Source organism: Camponotus vicinus, unplaced genomic scaffold, assembly GCF_025532165.1.
Source record: "Camponotus vicinus isolate PSW18456_S1 unplaced genomic scaffold, iyCamVici1.0 SCAF_1, whole genome shotgun sequence".
Lineage (NCBI taxonomy): Eukaryota > Metazoa > Arthropoda > Insecta > Hymenoptera > Formicidae > Camponotus > Camponotus vicinus.
Window position 1 is genome coordinate 9,421,083 of NW_028141945.1, and position 19,523 is coordinate 9,440,605.

A 19,523-nucleotide genomic window follows, 5' to 3' on the forward strand; every position below is an offset into this window, starting at 1 on the left:
TCGGATTTTGGAAAAAGAATTCGATAATATATGAAGCGTTTCGCACACACGAATGTCACCGTGCGAATGATGATGAAGCTGTGACATGTAAACAATAGCGCGCTCGCTATATGCTGCCAAGGCCAAACATGATATTATTGATAATCACTGCCGAGATATTTTACGTGTTATATATACACGTGGAATTTTAAATTATAGAGTTAGATTTTATTTTATAAATTAATTATTAAACGCTTATTTATTAAACGATTGATATCACGGGACCTATACTAATTATTTGGATTTATTCCATTATTTTACCGCGCTTTTTCGAAGTCAAATTCTACAATATTTAGTTTTGCATTTTAAACAACTGACTTATAGCAAGCTAAATAAATAAATAAATAAATAAATAAATAAATAAATAAATGACGTTGAGAAGAAAAAGAAGACACATAAATAAATAAATAAATAATAGCGTGGAAAGACAAAATATACTAATATTTTTACATAATAAATTATTATTAATTAAATTATTTATATTTATATTTTTATTATTTATATTATTTATAATTTATATTATCAGAGAGGAGACATATATGTTACCCTCTGAGAACATTCGTGGACATTAGCTTTGTAGTTCATGTCCACGTTTTTAATGTCCATAGAGGGAGGTACCTTTTAGAGATTATCTAAAAACGGGCTATGACACTTCTCAGGCTCGTATTTATAGTCGTGATTCTGCTGAGAAACTCAGCTAAAACTAATCTTGAGATGTGATACAGTTTAATAAATGAATCTTAAGAATCGATATGATATTCATTTATAATCTCGATTCAATAGAGATACTCAGAGGAAGTTTGTCTTGAGATGCAGCTTGAGCTATGTTCATTGCATTTCAATAATCGATACTTGAGAAAAGATCATACGTGTACATATTAATAGTCTTTGGATTTCGTATCAGCTAAGATTTGAGTCGGGAAAAATTGCGTATCACTCAAGTGTGGTTCGAAGGTGACTTGAGGAAAAGTTGACAGAATTTATAAAATAATTTACACAGATTAATCATCAATTGATTCATAGAAGTACGTTTATATTGCAGTTTAATAATATATAAGTGTACTTAATAATAAAAAAGTAATATAATAAATAAATAAATATATGATAAATATATAAATAAAATAAATAATATAATATAAATAATTAATATATGATTAATATAAGTAATAAATAATATTTTTACTTCATAATAAAGAAGCACTTAATAGTGAAAATATTTTTATTACAAAATTTTTGACAATGTACAGGTTAATTAAAATGAATTGGATTGAAAATTATGAACAATATGATATTTATGAAAATTATGATTAATATGATATATATGATATATGTCTTCTCTTTGATTTCGATGCTAAAATAAAGACGGTAGACGTAAAGTGTGCGTGGAATATAAAAGAATTGGCGAGACTTAGCATCTATTAAATGATATACGTAAGCATATTAATGAAAAATAAGAAATGAATTTTATTTACGTTGATTTTTGTGTTATTTTTAATTTTTACACATTGCAATGTTCTTATATAATATTATATAATAAAATTATATAAAGCATCATTCATGTATATATTTTATCTGATTTTATTCGCTCCTTGCGCGTTCCTAATCGATCGGAACTGTTCGATTATTTCTATCGATTCTCATTATGGCGTCAATCGATAGAACCGTGGATAGGTTAGGCTAGGTTAGGTTAAAGAGGCAGCGGAGGAGGAAGCTAATCATATGTATCTGGCTCTGATCAGTATGGCTATACGTGAGAAACTCGTAGTGATACGCACGGTTATACACGGTGTACGGTTAATTTGGAAATGAAGTGTTACGTGCAATAATCTTGCGTCGAAGTGGTGAACACAAGTGGAGGCTAGTTACGTCGTACTTTCTTGTTACGAGCGAACAGTGGACATTGTAAGACGCCAAAGTATAGGATGCCGCAGTTTCACAAGATCGAGATCAACAGGACGGAATGGGAGGTACCGGAGCGATATCAATTGCTCACCCCCGTGGGCTCAGGAGCTTATGGTCAAGTCTGGTGAGCGATAATAATCGACGTAATACATAATAGTTGCGCGCGGACAGATTTTGGCTCGTTCTACGTCGAAGACTTTGCCAGAGGTTCAATAGGAAAAACATTCGGAGGATATCGCGGAAATAATTTTTAAATATATTCTCAACTTTATTGATATTCTTTGGACGGTTTTTTTTATCAAAGAAATCTAATGTGTTTCTCATCCGGCTCGTCAGCTGACGATGACACTCGAACAGTTGTTTGACGGCTGTGAAAATTGTCGGAACGAGAGATGTTCCGTTATATATATCGTGAACCCCGATTGCGACCTTGACATTTACAATATTTCTTGCGTAAAGTGACGTTGTCATCGCACGATTATTTTTCTATTGTGAAGAACAGCCCGGCTATAATTATTGTCGGAAATGCGTTAAATTTCGAGGAATCGCGCATGCGTTTTCTCGCATTTTTGCAAAAATAGAATGAATTTGGAAACAGCCTACAATGATGTTTGTCAAATAGTGAAACGATTGAGAAATAAATGCATAATTTTATTTCGTAAAGTAGATTAGTTTCGTCTGTTATATTGTTAATTTTTTTTTATAAAAATGTTGAAATGTATAATCATTATTTTGCAAATTATAACGTAATACTTATCATAATGTGTCGGTGGAGAAACGTGACTAGGATTCTGCTGCTTTTTTGAAAAAAGATGTATGTATATTTCAGTTCAGCCGTTGACACGACTACCGGACAAAAAGTGGCGATTAAAAAGTTAGCCAGGCCATTTCAATCAGCTGTACACGCAAAACGGACATACAGGGAGTTACGTATGCTAAAACACATGAATCATGAAAATGTGAGTAAACACAATCATAAAGAGATCTTTATTATTCAATCTCTTTACATTTCTAATCAGTCTTAAATATGCATGTTGATTGTAGGTGATAGGATTGCTAGATGTATTTCATCCATCTTCGTCTTTGGAAGATTTTCAACATGTGTGGGTATTGCTCGATATATGAGAAATTAATTTTATTTTACTTAATTTTATATTTTATTTATACATATATATGTATTCACGCAGATACCTAGTCACACATTTAATGGGCGCTGATCTAAACAATATTATTAGAACACAAAAACTTTCTGATGATCATGTGCAATTTCTTGTCTATCAAATACTTCGTGGCTTGAAGTATATTCATTCTGCAGGAATTATACATAGGGTATGATAATGTGTTACATGCATTTATATAGAAAATAAAAGTATAAAAGGTCAATTTCTCATAAATCTACTGGATAGGATTTGAAACCATCTAACATAGCAGTCAATGAGGATTGCGAATTGAAAATATTGGACTTTGGCTTAGCCAGACCTACAGAAAATGAGATGACTGGTTATGTTGCCACTAGATGGTATAGAGCACCTGAAATTATGCTTAATTGGATGCATTACAATCAAACAGGTCAGAATTATATCGATAAAAGTTAGCGAAAGAACACAGAATTTATTTATCTTATTTTATAAGAAAGATACAAAATTATATGATGCTATAATACTATATATATATATATTTTTTTTTTTTAGTCGACATTTGGTCAGTAGGATGTATTATGGCAGAGCTGTTAACTGGAAGAACACTATTTCCTGGAACAGATCGTATCCTTTGAGTAATTCTTGACAAATTTTGCTGTATTACTAATATCCAATATTTTCCACATTGATATATTTTTCCCATAAATCATACAATAGATGTATATTTTATGTTTTTAACACAAGATCATTAATTAGCCTTGGTATTACTTCCGTCTGTTTTGCCTGGAATGTTCTTTCGTAAATGCTTTTTGCTAAGGGTCTATAATAGCTAATATCCCATTGTTGCATTAAATTGTTAAAGCTAATACACAGCATACTTTGCTTAATATGCTTTTAGAAAGCCACTCATATTTTGCATCACTTGTAAGCTGTCTGCAGATTGAATAAAATGCAATAAAGATTCTGTATACAAAAATTTGAATGACACATTTAAAGTGTATTTGTAGCATATTGCTTTTATATGTAATAAGAAATATTTTATAAAAGGGATATTTATTGTCTTTGAAGAGAAATATAGTGGAGCCTTAGCAAGAGCAGATATTCATCAATTGAACTTAATTATGGAAATTTTGGGTACTCCACGAGACGAGTTTATGAAAAAAATATCGTCAGAATCGGTAAGTTGTTTTAGTTATTCCATGTTGGTTACTTCATGGATATATAGCATGGTTATGAATTTGTGCACGTTTTATATATATGTATATTTTAGGTAGTATGTGAGTTGCATTTTCTTTCTATTATTATATCTTTTCTTATTTTATTAACATGTAAAATAAGTATAAATATTATAATCTTGGCAAGTTCGATAAATTACTTTTATATATAATATTTTATACAAAATGCTATAGTAATAAATCTCAGCATTTTGATAAATTATAATTATATTTTATTATTATAGATATATAATAATGGGTTAAGGTATATATGGGTTAAGATATATATGTTTATATGTATTAGTATATTATTATATTTATACATAGAAAAATTTAAAAAGTATATATTGTTATAAAGTTATTTCTTTTGTATATATTCAATATTTGAATTAATTTTCACTGCTTTATAACAAACATGTAGCTTATTCTAGATGCGCACAATAACTTATAATTTATAAAAATGGTTGTATATTTAGCACTATTAAAATTATCATTTAGTTGTCATATCTAATTTTAATATTGCTTTTTAAACATACCTTAACCATAAGCAGACATTGATCACCTAACACGAGTGTTAGTGCTCTGTGGCACACCCACAGAGGAAACATTAGGCAAAGTTACTAGCCAAGAGGTAAATTTGTATTTTTTTATGCAATTTAATGTGATAGTATATAATATTAGATTTCATTTTTCAAAATGTGTAGCTTCTCAAAAAATGTATTTTTATTTCTTTATAAAGATAATTTTTATATTTTGATACATTTTGATTTCATATGTAGTATTGTATTGTATTGTATTTGATGTTAAAATGTAAAATTTGTAAAAATTTATTATATTATAAAAATTTTCATTTATAAAACTTTTAGGATGTTTTATATAGAAATTTTATAAAATGTATACACTTTACAGTACATATAATACATAAGGAGTACAAATTGCATAGAGAGTACAGAGAGTTACAGAGAGTACAGAGCATAGAGTTAGATCTAAATTTCAAAAATGCCATGATTTTTTTATTGGAATTTTTAATTATTGTTGTAGGCTAGAAATTATATTCAGAGTTTACCACCATTGAAGAAAAAAAATTTTAAAGACGTATTTCGTGGAGCTAATCCTTTAGGTAAAAGCAAAATACTTATATTGTTGGAAATGTATATTGATATGTGTATTGAATGAGTAAGTAGAATTGTATTGTATTTCCGTTTAGCTATCGATTTATTGGAATTAATGTTGGAATTGGATGCAGAAAAAAGGATTACTGCTGAACAGGCTTTAGCACATCCATATCTTGCACAATACGCAGATCCAACTGATGAACCTATTTCTCTACCATATGATCAAAGTTTTGAGGATATGGATCTACCAGTAGAAAAATGGAAAGGTAATAGATCTTTGTTACTTTTTTATTTTAATCTAAAATATTTACATTTTGAATAACTAGCATTCTTACTTGCAGAACTTGTATACCATGAAGTTGTAAACTTTGTTCCACAGCAGCTATCCACGTTGTCTTCAACAATTGAAACGACTTCTTAAGAGTACATTCATAGCGTGAGTGATATGGATTTAAATACAGTAAGATATAGAGTATGATATAGAGATTAACATGGAATAAATAATATCATGAATAAGATATATATATATATATATATATATATATATATATGTATATACATATACATATATACATACACACACATACAATGCATACACAATTGCTAAAAAACCACAATGTACATAATTTAATAGATAATATTTTGTTAGCTATTCAGGTTTATCTATCTAGAGGGTAGAATGTATATTTTTGTTAAAAAAGAAAACACATTTATTGTTTAATTGCTTAATTTAATTATTAATTGAATACCAGTTTATCAATAATGTCTATTCTTACACAACAATATGTTTGTGTATAAATTTTTTTAGTTATTTTATCAGATATTTCTTCTAATCCAGGAAGAGAAATTGTTATCAAATTAATTTATCAAAATATATAATTGAATATATATAAATTATGATGAACTTGCCATATGATACAGTAAAATTATGTAGTGCTAAAATAGCAGCTTTAGACTTAAAAGTACGTAAAAATATAACAATTCTAATGCTTATCATTTTTTTTAATGATGCTTTTAAGTAAAAAAAATAGGAGCTAAATATTTTCCTATTTAAGTCGCCTAAATTTAATGAAATGACCAATATTTATGAAATTAGGATTAAAAAATTATAATTGCCAGTAAGAAAAACAAAAAATGTAACAATAAAATCAAAATAAATGTACAACGACTATAGCATTATTATAAATCAGGAATTGTATATTTACAGGATAGTGGGTATTGTTATAAAAAATTGTAAAAGAATTTACAAACAGATCTTTACACATAATTTATATTTATATAACTCTAATATATGTAATATACATGAAAAGAAAATATGTATAAGGATATACATATCTGAGAAATAGGTGATGATGAAACTTAATACGATCTCCTCTTAGAAGACTTTCATTTATTTTTAATCATTTACTCTTTTGTGTCATTTATTTTTTTTCTCATGTCTTCTAAATTTCTGTGTATTTGTAATTAAATAGTACAATGAATAAGCTTGCTGTAACATTTGTGACATATTTTGCATTGAGACACATCTTCCAAGAAATATCAATTTAATATAAAAAACTAAGAGCAAAATGAGATTAGACAGTATTTGAATTTACATTTTAACATAGATATTGTGATTGGTTAAATAACCTATTTGGTTTAATATAAATTATATTTCTTAATAATGCCAAATGTATGGACTGGAGATGATACTGAGAAATTAATAGCACTCTATGGGCAATATCAGTGTCTGTGGAATCCATTCCACCCAGAGTTCAATAGCACATTGTCACGTTACAGAGCATACAAGAAAATAAAAAACTCGATTAATATTCCTGGATTAACAATATGTGATTGCATTGAGAAAATTACAAATGTAAAGAAAGAATACTGTTATGAACTATCAAAAATTACTGCAGCTATATTTTGTGAAAAATTGTACGCGCCAAAAGCAGAATGGTTTAAAAGAATGCATGTACTCTTTTTTCCATATATACCGACATCTTCCTATAATGATCTTAAAAAGGTATATGATGTAATAAGAAACAATTATTTCAGGAATTGTTATAGAGCCTTGATTGCCATATTTATAATATATGTAATATTGTAATAGTAATTATAAAATCGTAAATAATAATCTCTTATAAAACCAATATTGTGATTTCCATTCATATTTAATGATATATGTAATTTTTGTATTTATTTTTGTATTTATATGAAAATTTATATTTGCAGCCAGATAGCAATAAGCAAAAATTTAATGATATCAGTACTCAAGATGATCTTTTGCATTCATCTCTTGAGAAATCAAAAGATAAAGCAAATGTTTGTTCAAATGATATCTGTGGAACGTGCGAACTTCAAGAAATCGAATTATGTTTAAAATTGAGGTCATTTGCTATTTGTATTTATTTCATGTAATTCTAAGGCATTAACAAAATAAAATTACAATAATATTTTTCAAGTACAGAGATACAATCCATTCTACTTCGAAACCGCAAGATGCTCTCATTTTTTCTGAAACAATTCAAATGATTGATGTAGCAACAGATATTTCTAATGGTGTTTATTCTACTACAGAGAATGAAACACAAACGGATATGTTTAATGTTAGAAATAAATGTAAAAAATATATATTAATAATATACGTATATAGATATATATTTTCAGTAATTAATATTATATAGGAGCAAAAGTACATTGTAGGCGTCGACAAAGGAAAAAAGGTTTATATATTGAACAGCAAGTTATTTAAATTGTCAATTTCTCAAGAGCAAAAATGGGAAAAATATAAAATCTTTTTTAATAGGATCGTTCCACATTCACGGATGATATTTCTGTAGAGATGTATAGTAGAAGAAAAACTGAAGATAATTTTGATTTATTTGGGAAAACAATAGCTTTCCAATTGCGAACTGTTGACATAAGTAATGTTGATTATAATATGAAGATAAGTAATTGTCATTATTGAACTAGTATAACTTATTTTTTAGAATCTGCTATGGAATTGGAGAAAGAGATACAAAATTTGATTACAAAAGCACGGTTAAAAACCTTAGAGTCTAAATTAATGGATCGGAATGGCAGTTCAGTTTGCTGCTGTGATTGTAATGATTGTAAAGTAATGTGTAAAAATGAAACTTGTAATTGTGGCTTAACATTAAAGGAATGTTTATTACTAACAAAGATCAAAAGAAATAAGGGCTATGAGTTTTGCTACAAGTAACAGAGTTTAAAGCTTTTTAATATTGAGATATTGATATAACTGCAAGTAATAATTCTCAGTTTAAATTATTTAAAAAATTAGGTTTTTACATATATAAATGATATATATATGTACACAGCAATTAAGAAATTTGCTAATAAAATATTAAAAAATATATAGAAAACTTAATAATATATAGTTTTCTCTATATTATATATATATTTTGTGGTATTTTTATCAATTTATTAAAAAAATTTATATATGTATATCTTGAATTATAACTAATAGTCTATACAATCTTTTTGTTATCAAACAAAAAATTAGAGATTTTTCTTTTTCTATTTTTATAGAACGTCAAAAAAATATAAAAATTTATCATATTATCTAAAATTGATTAAAGCTAATATTCTGACCTTTAAAGCATTAAAAAACATTTCTAAAATTCCATTATATAAATTCTTAAGTATTTACAAAAAAAAGAACTGATTTATATAGAATGTTATTTTGATATATATGTAAATAATTCTTTTATAATTAATGCCTTTATAATAATTTTATAATTCTAATTTTGTCATGTTTGATACTTGTAAAAATAAATAATATTTCGTATATAAACAAGTTTCAAAATTAGATAATAAATAAATAACAGCTTTTTTTGTCAAGTTAATAAAATAAATAACGATTTTTAATTTAAATCCTATTTTATTACATGAAAATGTATAATATTTTCACAATTAGAAATAATATATAGATATAAGTATTCCTAATTATAGAAGTACATATCTGCCGAAAACTAAAACGCGCTTATACGATATACAGTATCAGTATTTAAATTTAATAAAATTGTATAAAAGACATTTATTTTTTTCGCACTGTCCGTTTTTACACATGTGCTATTAAGATTTGAATATCTTGTAATTCATGTGACAAATCCGTGATATAAACATTTAACATTATTGAAATTATTTGTTCTGATATTTATATTTCTCCTCTATAAATATTATATAATGAATAAATAAAGTAATTTCAGTATAATTCATTCAAATATATACTCCAAATCGTTAAAATATATCTTAACATGTATTTATACAATATATTAGAAATTTTACATTATACTACAAAATAATTTGGTATTAAGAAATTTTAATAAATCAACTGTTAATATATTATATAAGATCTACTATCAAAATTTGCACATTGGAACACATTTCTGGTACTTGCTGATTAAATCGGCATGTATCTTATTGTTTTTAATAATATAAATTTAAATCCAGACTAAAAACAAATAATGTCACATTTACAATTTTTAATAAAAATTTTACATGATAAAACGAAATGTCTTCATTAAGAATGCATAATAAAAGAAACAACATATATATATATAGAATATAAGATATTTATAGAATTTAACATTTTAATTAAACTTTGTATGTATAATACTGTTGATATTTTTATAAGACACTCTTTGAAAACTGAACAGCTTCCATTCTTAAAGTATATATATATATGTATATATTAAATTATTGTACTCTTCCAATATTTGATGATTTGTCAAGAGTCATATTTAACTTGGGTCATCTGACTAGCTTAAAAGAGTTTCATCGTTTCTTAAATATTTCATCACTTCTCAAGTAATGAATGGTGGTGGCAAGACAATGATACGTTTTCTGAAAAAACAGATAAGATTCGATTTATATTTTGATGTACAAGAGCTTCATAATATTTAAAAATATACAATATCATCTTTTTTTTTTCATACTATTATTTAATTTGTTTTCTTTGCGTCCGCTTTCTCGTCTTTAGCTTGACCACGACCCAACAATTTAGCCAACGAGTCCCAAATTCCTCCCAAGAACAAAGCGCAGGATAAATTTTCAAATGGCACAAATGGATCATGAATGCCGAGCAAAATTGATGATAGCTAGAAAATAACATTATTGTCAATTTTATATTGTTTTAGCAAAAAATGCTGAATATATATATTCAAAAGAAAATTCATGATATTTACCTTGAAATAGACAAAGAAGATAACAATACCGAAATACACAAGAGCATGAGGTGCAGAAATGAGATCAGTCTTCTTATCTAGCACAAAGATAATCGATGCAACCATAGATGCTTTGGTAGGACTGTAAAATAAAACAATTATATGATATTATATTTGTTTGTCATTTAAATATATATATATATATATATAATTTTTGTGTTTGTCCATATGAATTATGAATTTTACATACAAACTAGGTTGCATGAATTCCATTGCAGTTGGAGTCCATACGCCACGTATAAGACGTTCAAATAATTTTGTAAATCCAGCTGCATTACCTATTTGTAGACATTATAATTACAAACTATGTTAATTTTTACATAATTTTAGATTTTATAGAATGTGCGTTTATATATAATTTCATTGAAATAATATGTAATATGCATTATAATATATATTCAATGTTTTTCAACCAACCTTTAAGTGTTCCAATCAATATCATAATGAGATATGCATTTGGATAAAGTTTTCCTGCATGAGTCACCCCATCATATACTTTTTTACACCTACAATAACATAAAATATTTTTGTACATAGGTAATTTACTTATAATATGCTAAATGAAAAACTTATTTTTATTTAATTTTATATTTTCTTATATACACAAACACAGTTTCTATAAAAAAGGGATGGTTTGAAAATATAAAAATATAGAAATATTGATATTTATTTACCTGTAAATTTCTTTCATAGCAGAACATACTATCTTTACTGGTAAAAATTTGGCTACCTTATAACCAATGTCAAATGGTGTGTAAAATATCACATACCTGAAAAATTTATATTTATTTTGATTAATTTTTATAAAATTGACAACTATAAATAAATAAATAATAAATTTTATATAAGATACATTATACAAAAGACACACCATCATTACTTACCAAACAATAGTTGCGACTATCACTTGAGGTGTATTTTTCAGAGGTGCAAGAATAGGTTCACCTAATAATCCATTGCATAGCATACCACTTGCAAAACAAACTAACATTGTAGAGAGCCAACATGACAAAGGATGCTTGCGAGAAAATGCTTGTGCACCTGAAAAGCATATGTATTATTAGTTATATTATTTTTTGAAAATTTTATTACATATAAAATTTTTAATGTTTATTTATTTTTATTCATTACAATATACATGCATATACATTTTAAGCAGAAAAAATTATCTAAAATTAAAATTAAAATTAATAGCATAATTTAGGAATCTATAATTTAAAAATTATATACAAAATATTACCTTTGGGAAATGTTTCTATATTGTAAATTTTTAAATGTGTATTTCAAATAAGAATTTATTATATTGTGGAATGTAGAAGATATATATGCTGTTTGAGATAAGTCAGTTAAAGAATCCTTACAAGTAACACCATGTAACACACCTCTCATATACAAACTTAAAGGTGTCGTGAGTTTCTATTAGCAAATGCTGTGATTACAATCATATGATAACATCAAATGCACTTAAAGAAATATGATGAAAAAATATTTCTCTTGGAGATACATAAATTTTTCCTATAATTCAAGTCTTATATTTTTTAGAAAGTTAATTTAAAATCTATTTTGCTTAAAAAAAAAATGTTTTTGTATATATGAATGTGTACATTAATATTAGATTAATAAATGAATATATAAATAAAATAAAATAGGAATATATTAGAGCAAAAATTTATTTTATTTTAAATTGTATAAACGAGGGAAATTACGTCAAAATCCCGGAATTCAATTTTTAGTAAAACAAGTAAATAAAGAGACAAAATTATGACCGATAAAAAACATTTATTTTTGACGAATTTCCATTTACATTACAGCATTTATTCCATCGACTATTAATATGTAATATCGACAGAATAGAGCGATTTGTGCTGATTTCTAAAACATTACAACATACACGTTTTTAAGCTTCTCTTAGCAAAAGGAATCACAATAAAAGTGCTGAATACTACTGATGTTTTGGATTCTATTTTATAGAGCAATTCGCAACGAACGACAATTATTGTTAAAAGGTGTGATTTTTCTATAGGATAATGCAAGGCTCTCACCTAGAAAACTATCTAGAAAAACTAGAAATATTCAGTTGAGAAGTCCTTCCATATCCCTCCTATAAACCCTTGCTTTCAAATTTTCATCTGTTTGATTCATCGAAGGAACATTTGGATGGCAAACGAAATATATTTCAATTGGAAGATGAGCTTAAATTATGTATTACAATGACTCAAGTGTCAGGATAAATAATTCTATTTTGTCGGTATTAACGCATTGGTACATCAAAGAGGAAATGCTGTAAAGTAAATGGAGATTATATTAAAAAATAAATGTTTGTTTACTAATCATATATATATATATAATTTTATGTTTTTAATCTAAAAATTAAATTTCGATTTTGACGGAACTTTCAAATTGATTTGAATAAATAGGACGAGAGAACTTCTTTTTATGCATGATAAGCCGATAAAAATTGTAGTAATAATAAGATATAAAAATTGAAATAATAAGTTTTTAAATTTAAATTAGCATGTTTTACAGAAGCTGCTTTTGAAAGAGCCTTTATTTTGAATAGTCTGGCTGTAATTGTGTATGTGTATGTGTGTGGCAAGGTGTATACTGAAATAGATCAGCTGGGTTGTCTGTGTTATTGCCTTGGGATAAAATTATGATAATTGTGCCAAAGAGTGGTATAAAATCAGCTCTTAATTCTGATCAATTTTGATTTTGAGAGGCATCTCTCTCTTAATATAATATACTTTATAATTATCTGATAATTCTTATATTTCAATCACTTATACAAATGCAATATTACAATTATAAAAAGAGAAAAGAAGAAAATAGATAATATAAAAAATATTTATTACTCATAAATATAAAAAATTATTAACATCAAATTATCTATCAATAGTTAATCATAGTTAATAAATAAACAATAAATACGATTTTTTATCATGCAATTCTATTTATATATTTTCTATATTCTTTCAGATAAAGGAATCTTAAAATATTTCTTTAGTTATGCAATAATGTCTATAGTATGCATAATATTTAGAGTCACGTGTATAGTATATATTAACTCGTGAATAATATTACATAAACGATAAAATTTCCATGCTTGATAACTCGTAGAGTTACTTGAGACACGTTTAAAAGAAGTTTCGTGATTGTAATGTCATGACAACTCAATTTATTGTATGCCAAGATAATTTATATATAAATGAATCAATATTATAAATATTTCTCCTCGATTAATTGATGTTATCAATGGATATCACAAACAATCATCAGTCGTTTCGTGTTTCATGAAACTTCGAAAAATATATAATTTACGAATCGTCATTATGTATAAAAAATTCATCCAGTATTTCAAGTCTGCTGACATATTCATCATTGGAGTATTCCGATTTTATCTCTCGACAAGGACAGAGGAAGAGCTTCTGGATTCCTAAAAATCTCGCGCCGATTATTATATCACGTTTGCACGGAGGAAATTCAACGAAGGAAAGAGAGAGAGAGAGAGAGAGAGAAAGGAAAAAAAAACCGAGAGACACGTCCGTAAATATAAAACATCGCGGCAGAGCGTGGGACGTGACGGTCGTCTCGGGAATAAGCGAGGCCGCGAGGAGCTCGATTCCCCGAGAGGGTCGCGGCATTCGGAGGTGCCCGCGCGTAAAGAGCATTATAAATTTAGAAACGGCGAGCTTACCGGGTCCTAGATCCTCCCTGACGTGCAGCGCGCACAGTACGCAGTGCGCTATGTCGAAATACGGGAACATTTTCAGCTTGATGACCTGATTGGCCATGTCCAGGAACGCCTCGGGATCCATCGCGATCACGCCGATGTTCCACGCTCTCGACCTCGACGAACAACAAACTCTTCCCCGAGCACTCTTGCGAGTCTCCTCGGCTTCCGATTCAAACGTACGCTGACAAGCGCCCGCGAGCGACGCTAGCTATGCGCTGTCTGCTGCGTCCGTCCCGTCGTCTGCTAGACTAACCCAACCTCGATCGGAAATTAAATAAAAAAAGAAAAAGCGGATCCCTCTTTACCGACCGGATAGAATATCCATTCAGAGAGAAGAATGAGAGACGCTTTAGGTGATTAGAGTCCCTAGAATATAGAGTCTGGCCACGGTACGTGTCTCATCTTATTTGTCGAAACGAAATTTGTAAAAAAATGGCGGAACCAATAGAAATTGTTATTAGACAGCTTATTAGAACTGTTATTGGGAATTGTTATTGTTATGAGGAATAATTCTCGCGCCTTAATAATTGAAAAAGAAGTGAGACAAGAAAATTACAATTTTTATTTATTTAAATAAGAAAATTACAACAATTGTACTCTCTTTTTATCAATTTTTAATTAAAAAATAAAAAAATTAACTCAATAATAAATTTAAAAATTTCATTACTTCTATAGTTGAAAATTATATTTTAAGAGATGATAAATGATCAAAAAATAAATATACATTAGCATTTTGAGATATGTCATTCATAAACTGCCACCATGTTTTTTCAAAATTTCTAGATACGCTCATATATACACTCGTCAAAAAAATTATCGCAACACGCAATTAATATTAAAATTTCACCTAAATTCAAATAAGCGTATCTCCGCGAAAAATTATCGCATTTGAAAAATTTTTTTTTTGTTTTAAAGGGTAAAGTCTCCACTTTAAGAAACTTTCGTTAAATTTTGATTTCATTCTCTCTCCCTCTCTTCATCCCTTTAAAAGTAAGGACGTGTTTTTTTTTTCAAAAAATTGCAAAGTTTGACGAACTCTACGGGGTGTACTAAATTTTTTTCGTCAATATCATCATAACTATCATAAAATATGGACTTTTCTTTACAAGTTTAAAAAAAAATTGAAGCCCGTGCGATTTTCTTTCGCGGAGTTACGGCGTATCAAAATTATCTATGCATTTTTGTGCAACCGCCAACATTTGTATTAACCGATGGGCACCACGGGGAGGTTGTTGATCGGATTTTGCCCATCATGTGTGTGTGTGTGTGTGTGTATGTGTGTGTGTGTGTGTATGTGTGTGTGTGTGTTGGAAAAGGGATGTATGTTGTATGTATTTAAAAATGTGTATTTCCGCCTCGTCTTCGGATGACCTCTTGCAGGCGCTCACGCATATTAATGCAAGCTCTAATTGTGGCCTGCGGAATTTCGAACCAAATTCGCTGTAGAGCTGCTTTCAATTGCTGGAGATTGGTTGGCTGCCTCTCCAAATCACGCAGCCTTCTTGCCATTATATCCCACAGATGTTCGATGGGATTTAAATCCGGGCTCATCGCTGGATGTGGTAACACCTCGATGTTGTTTTCTTCGAAGAAGTCAACTGTAATCCTGGCAGTGTGTGGACGAGCATTATCTTGCATTAGAATGAAATTGCGCCTCATTTGACGACGCATCGGAATTATGTGAGGACGCAAAATTTCCTCCACATAGCGTATCGCTGTCATTCCGGGAGGTGGTACAATTACGAGATTTGTGCGTCTATGTGTGGATATTCCACCCCATACCATAATTGAACCACCACCAAATGCTCGAACAGGTTCGACGCAATTCTCTTCAAAACGGTGTCCCTGACGACGCCAAACACGAACTCTTCTGTCAGAACCGAAGAGGCAAAATCGCGACTCGTCAGTGAACAATACGTTGTCTTGCAGTCCAGTTCTGATGACTGCGTGCATATTGTAAACGATTACGTCGATGAGCCACAGACAACATTGGTACTTGAGCACGAACTCGCGAACTGAAGTTTCTTTCGTGCAGACGATTCCTGATTGTTTGATCGCTTATTCGTCTGTACGGCAGAATGTCATTAGCGATTTGTCGCGCAATTATTACTGGATTTTGTATTGCCGCGTTTACGATGAGACGATCTTCTCGAGCTGATGTTGCTCGTCTTCGACCTTGTCCTCTTCTCCGACGAAATCCGCCTGTTTCTTCATAACGAGCCCAAACTCGAGAGATTGAGGCCCGATGCACACCCATTCGCCTTGCAACATGTGCCTGACTTGCCCCTTCTTCCAAAAGAGCAATAATTTGCGCACATTGATTTTCGTTTAAACGAGGCATTTTTGTTTCCCGAATGAACAACACAGTGTTTTTAATACTATGAAGTTTTGTACGTACTGAAGTAAGTACAGTACATAACTTCACAGTGTATACTGTGTGAACTTCAGTATTGTGAAGTTATGTACTGTAAGAACTTCAGTACTGTGAAATTATGTACTGTAAGTACTTACTTCAGTACGTACGAAACTTCACAGTATTAAAAATACTGTTGTTCATTCGGAAAACAAAAATTCTTCGTTTAAACGAAAATTAGGGGTGGAATATCCACATATAAACGCACAAATCCCGTAATTTTATTACCTCCCGGAATGACAGCGATACGCTATGTGGAGTGGTCCCCGTGGTGCCCATCGGTTAATACAAATTGGCGGTTGTACAAAAATGCATAGATAATTTTGATACGCCGTAACTCCGCGAAAGAAAATCGCACGGGCTTCAATTTTTTTTTAAACTTGTAAAGAAAAGTCCATATTTTATGATAGTTATGATGATATTGACGAAAAAAATTTAGTACACCCCGTAGAGTTCGTCAAACTTTGCAATTTTTTGAAAAAAAAAACACGTCCTTACTTTTAAAGGGATGAAGAGAGGGAGAGAGAATGAAATCAAAATTTAACGAAAGTTTCTTAAAGTGGAGACTTTACCCTTTAAAACAAAAAAAAAATTTTTCAAATGCGATAATTTTTCGCGGAGATACGCTTATTTGAATTTAGGTGAAATTTTAATATTAATTGCGTGTTGCGATAATTTTTTTGACGAGTGTATATTGCCGCCATGTTTTTTCAAAACTAATTGAGTGGCCAGACTCTATATTCTAGGGACTCTATAGGTGATGAAAGCGATGTGCCCTCTGTAGACATAGAAACGTGGCATGAACTAAAGTAGCGCATGAATTTCAAACTTCATGTCGAACGATAGTACTTCTCTCGTGTGTCTTCTGTTTCTTACGATATGTTAAAAAGTGCGTTTCTCGTATAATTATTTCGAGAGTGCCATGCAAAGAATCTCGCAATTGTTATATGATTAATCATGTTTTCGGAAGTAAACCACGAAGAAATAGCAAAAGACGAACAAGAGAGGAAAAGGAGATTGGGAAGAGCCTCGGGCAACAGTCGGAGCAATGAAATATGCGGCAAGTGATTTATAAATTATTTATCATGCATATTATTTTCAGACATCGATTCTTGTTCTTTTTTCATTTTCCTGAAAGTAATTTATTCTAAATTATCATTTAATATAACGCATATATAAAATATTTTAATTTCTAGTTTTTCTTTCAAAATATTTCAAATAATACAATAAAAATTTTTTCTATCAATCAATATTTTTATGTAGATAGTTTAATATTTTATAAAATATTTCACAATGATGTAATTATTTAAATACATTATATATAAGAATTAGATTTTTTTATAGATTAAATTTATTAAAAGTTAATATTCAAGAAAATATTTTTAGATTTTTACAAAAACTATAATTTTATATAAAGTTATTAGAAAATTATTAATAATGTTCTTTTTTACAAAATATATAGAATTATTTTACTGCTTATTATTACGTGCATGGAATATAAAATTCAATGCGTACAATAATAATTTTTTGAAATATTAATTATTTTGAACGCTGCTACAATTTAAATTTTCTATTTGTATGTTATAGATCGACGCAACAACCCTGATGATCTGAGAGGAGGAACAGGCCTAGGAAAGGCATCCTGCACCGGCGGAACAACCTGATGGTATTATTATTTATATTAATTATTATATCACATGCACGTATTAATTTGATTCATTTATTTGAATGATTAAACAAGAAAGATTCAAAGAAAAAAAACTTTATGTAAATCCTATAAAAGTTTCTATTAAAAAATAGTTTTTTCAGAAAAAATTATTGCATCTTTATATATATATATTTATTTTTTTATTTATATATTTGTTTATTACTGTACGCATCGAATATAAAATTTGGTGCGTACAAAAATAATTGAATATGAAATATATAATTGAATAATGAAATATAATGAAATATTAATTATTTTAAGAGCTCCTATAATTTGAATTTTATATTTGTATGTTATAGATAACGTAGCTTCTCATTATTGACAACTCCGCTGTTGCACATCAGTGTCGGTGAGTAACAAACTTTTATGTAACAGATTTGTAGATACAGATTGTATGTAGATTGTAGGTCCGTTACCTTAAAATGGATGGGCTAGAACAAATTAAATCATATAACTTTATAAAAGTTTAAAAAAATTTTTTTCAATATGCATTAAAGCATATTAAAAATGAAAATTAAAATATTCATTAAAGAAAAATTCAATTTTTTTATTAATTCAATTTTTTATCATCTTATTCAATTATTTATTTTATTTAATAAAGAATATATATTAATAATATTTTACTAGTACAATATAATAATTAATTTTTACAATGCATACTGATATTATTTTAATTTTTTATAGTCCATCCGTTTCTTTGTAGTGTAACATGTTAAACAATTTATGGGTACTTATGATGTGTTTAGAAAATATGTAGTTACAAATTATTTATGACAGCCATTTATTGATTATTATTTATGCTAAATACAATCAGAATTTGTAATATTTTTGGTATAGTTTTAATAGGTTTGTAGGTTTCATAAGCTTTCTCACTCAATTCTTCTGACGGATTCAGTAAGATTTACAATACACCGAATGGAAGGAAAATTACGACTTCCAACCAGTTTTACATATTGAATCATATTAATCTTTCGCATTTTTACATTTATAACATAATTAAAGATAGGACATGAATAAAACATTGTGGAC

The 19,523-nt window shown here is 28.5% G+C and overlaps 3 protein-coding genes across 6 annotated transcripts; 2 read left to right on the top strand and 1 right to left on the bottom strand.

Moving 5' to 3' along the window:
* The first annotated feature begins 710 nt into the window (after window positions 1-710).
* LOC145972885 (mitogen-activated protein kinase p38b) lies at window positions 711-5,991 on the top strand. Of its 4 annotated transcripts, none has more exons than XM_083101934.1 (11): window positions 711-1,064; window positions 1,779-2,065; window positions 2,771-2,900; window positions 2,986-3,044; window positions 3,129-3,270; window positions 3,348-3,510; window positions 3,633-3,704; window positions 4,179-4,258; window positions 5,336-5,414; window positions 5,502-5,675; window positions 5,751-5,991. In XM_083101934.1, the coding sequence occupies exons 2-11, from the start codon at window positions 1,962-1,964 to the stop codon at window positions 5,828-5,830; spliced, it is 1,083 nt and encodes a 360-aa protein (XP_082958060.1). In that variant the 5' UTR covers window positions 711-1,064; window positions 1,779-1,961; the 3' UTR covers window positions 5,831-5,991. The 4 variants fall into 4 exon arrangements, with proteins under 4 accessions (XP_082958060.1, XP_082958042.1, XP_082958068.1 ...); XM_083101916.1 differs by lacking the exon at window positions 711-1,064 and adding an exon at window positions 1,287-1,470 and having other exon boundaries at window positions 1,699-2,065; XM_083101942.1 differs by lacking the exons at window positions 711-1,064; window positions 4,179-4,258 and adding exons at window positions 1,287-1,470; window positions 4,846-4,925 and having other exon boundaries at window positions 1,699-2,065.
* A 152-nt stretch (window positions 5,992-6,143) lies between these two features.
* Window positions 6,144-8,713, top strand: LOC145972906 (uncharacterized). Its single transcript, XM_083101953.1, has 6 exons — window positions 6,144-7,414; window positions 7,624-7,778; window positions 7,859-7,997; window positions 8,076-8,114; window positions 8,198-8,315; window positions 8,382-8,713. Exons 1-6 carry the CDS (start codon window positions 7,073-7,075, stop codon window positions 8,612-8,614), a joined length of 1,026 nt encoding a protein of 341 aa, XP_082958079.1. The 5' UTR covers window positions 6,144-7,072; the 3' UTR covers window positions 8,615-8,713.
* Window positions 8,714-9,884: 1,171 nt separating this feature from the next.
* On the bottom strand, window positions 9,885-14,628 carry LOC145972916 (trimeric intracellular cation channel type 1B.1). Its single transcript, XM_083101963.1, has 8 exons — window positions 14,335-14,628; window positions 11,525-11,681; window positions 11,315-11,410; window positions 11,058-11,146; window positions 10,831-10,918; window positions 10,602-10,722; window positions 10,353-10,514; window positions 9,885-10,260 (listed from the first exon to the last, which is right to left on the bottom strand). The coding sequence occupies exons 1-7, from the start codon at window positions 14,453-14,455 to the stop codon at window positions 10,359-10,361; spliced, it is 828 nt and encodes a 275-aa protein (XP_082958089.1). The 5' UTR covers window positions 14,456-14,628; the 3' UTR covers window positions 9,885-10,260; window positions 10,353-10,358.
* Between the last annotated feature and the right edge of the window lie 4,895 nt (window positions 14,629-19,523).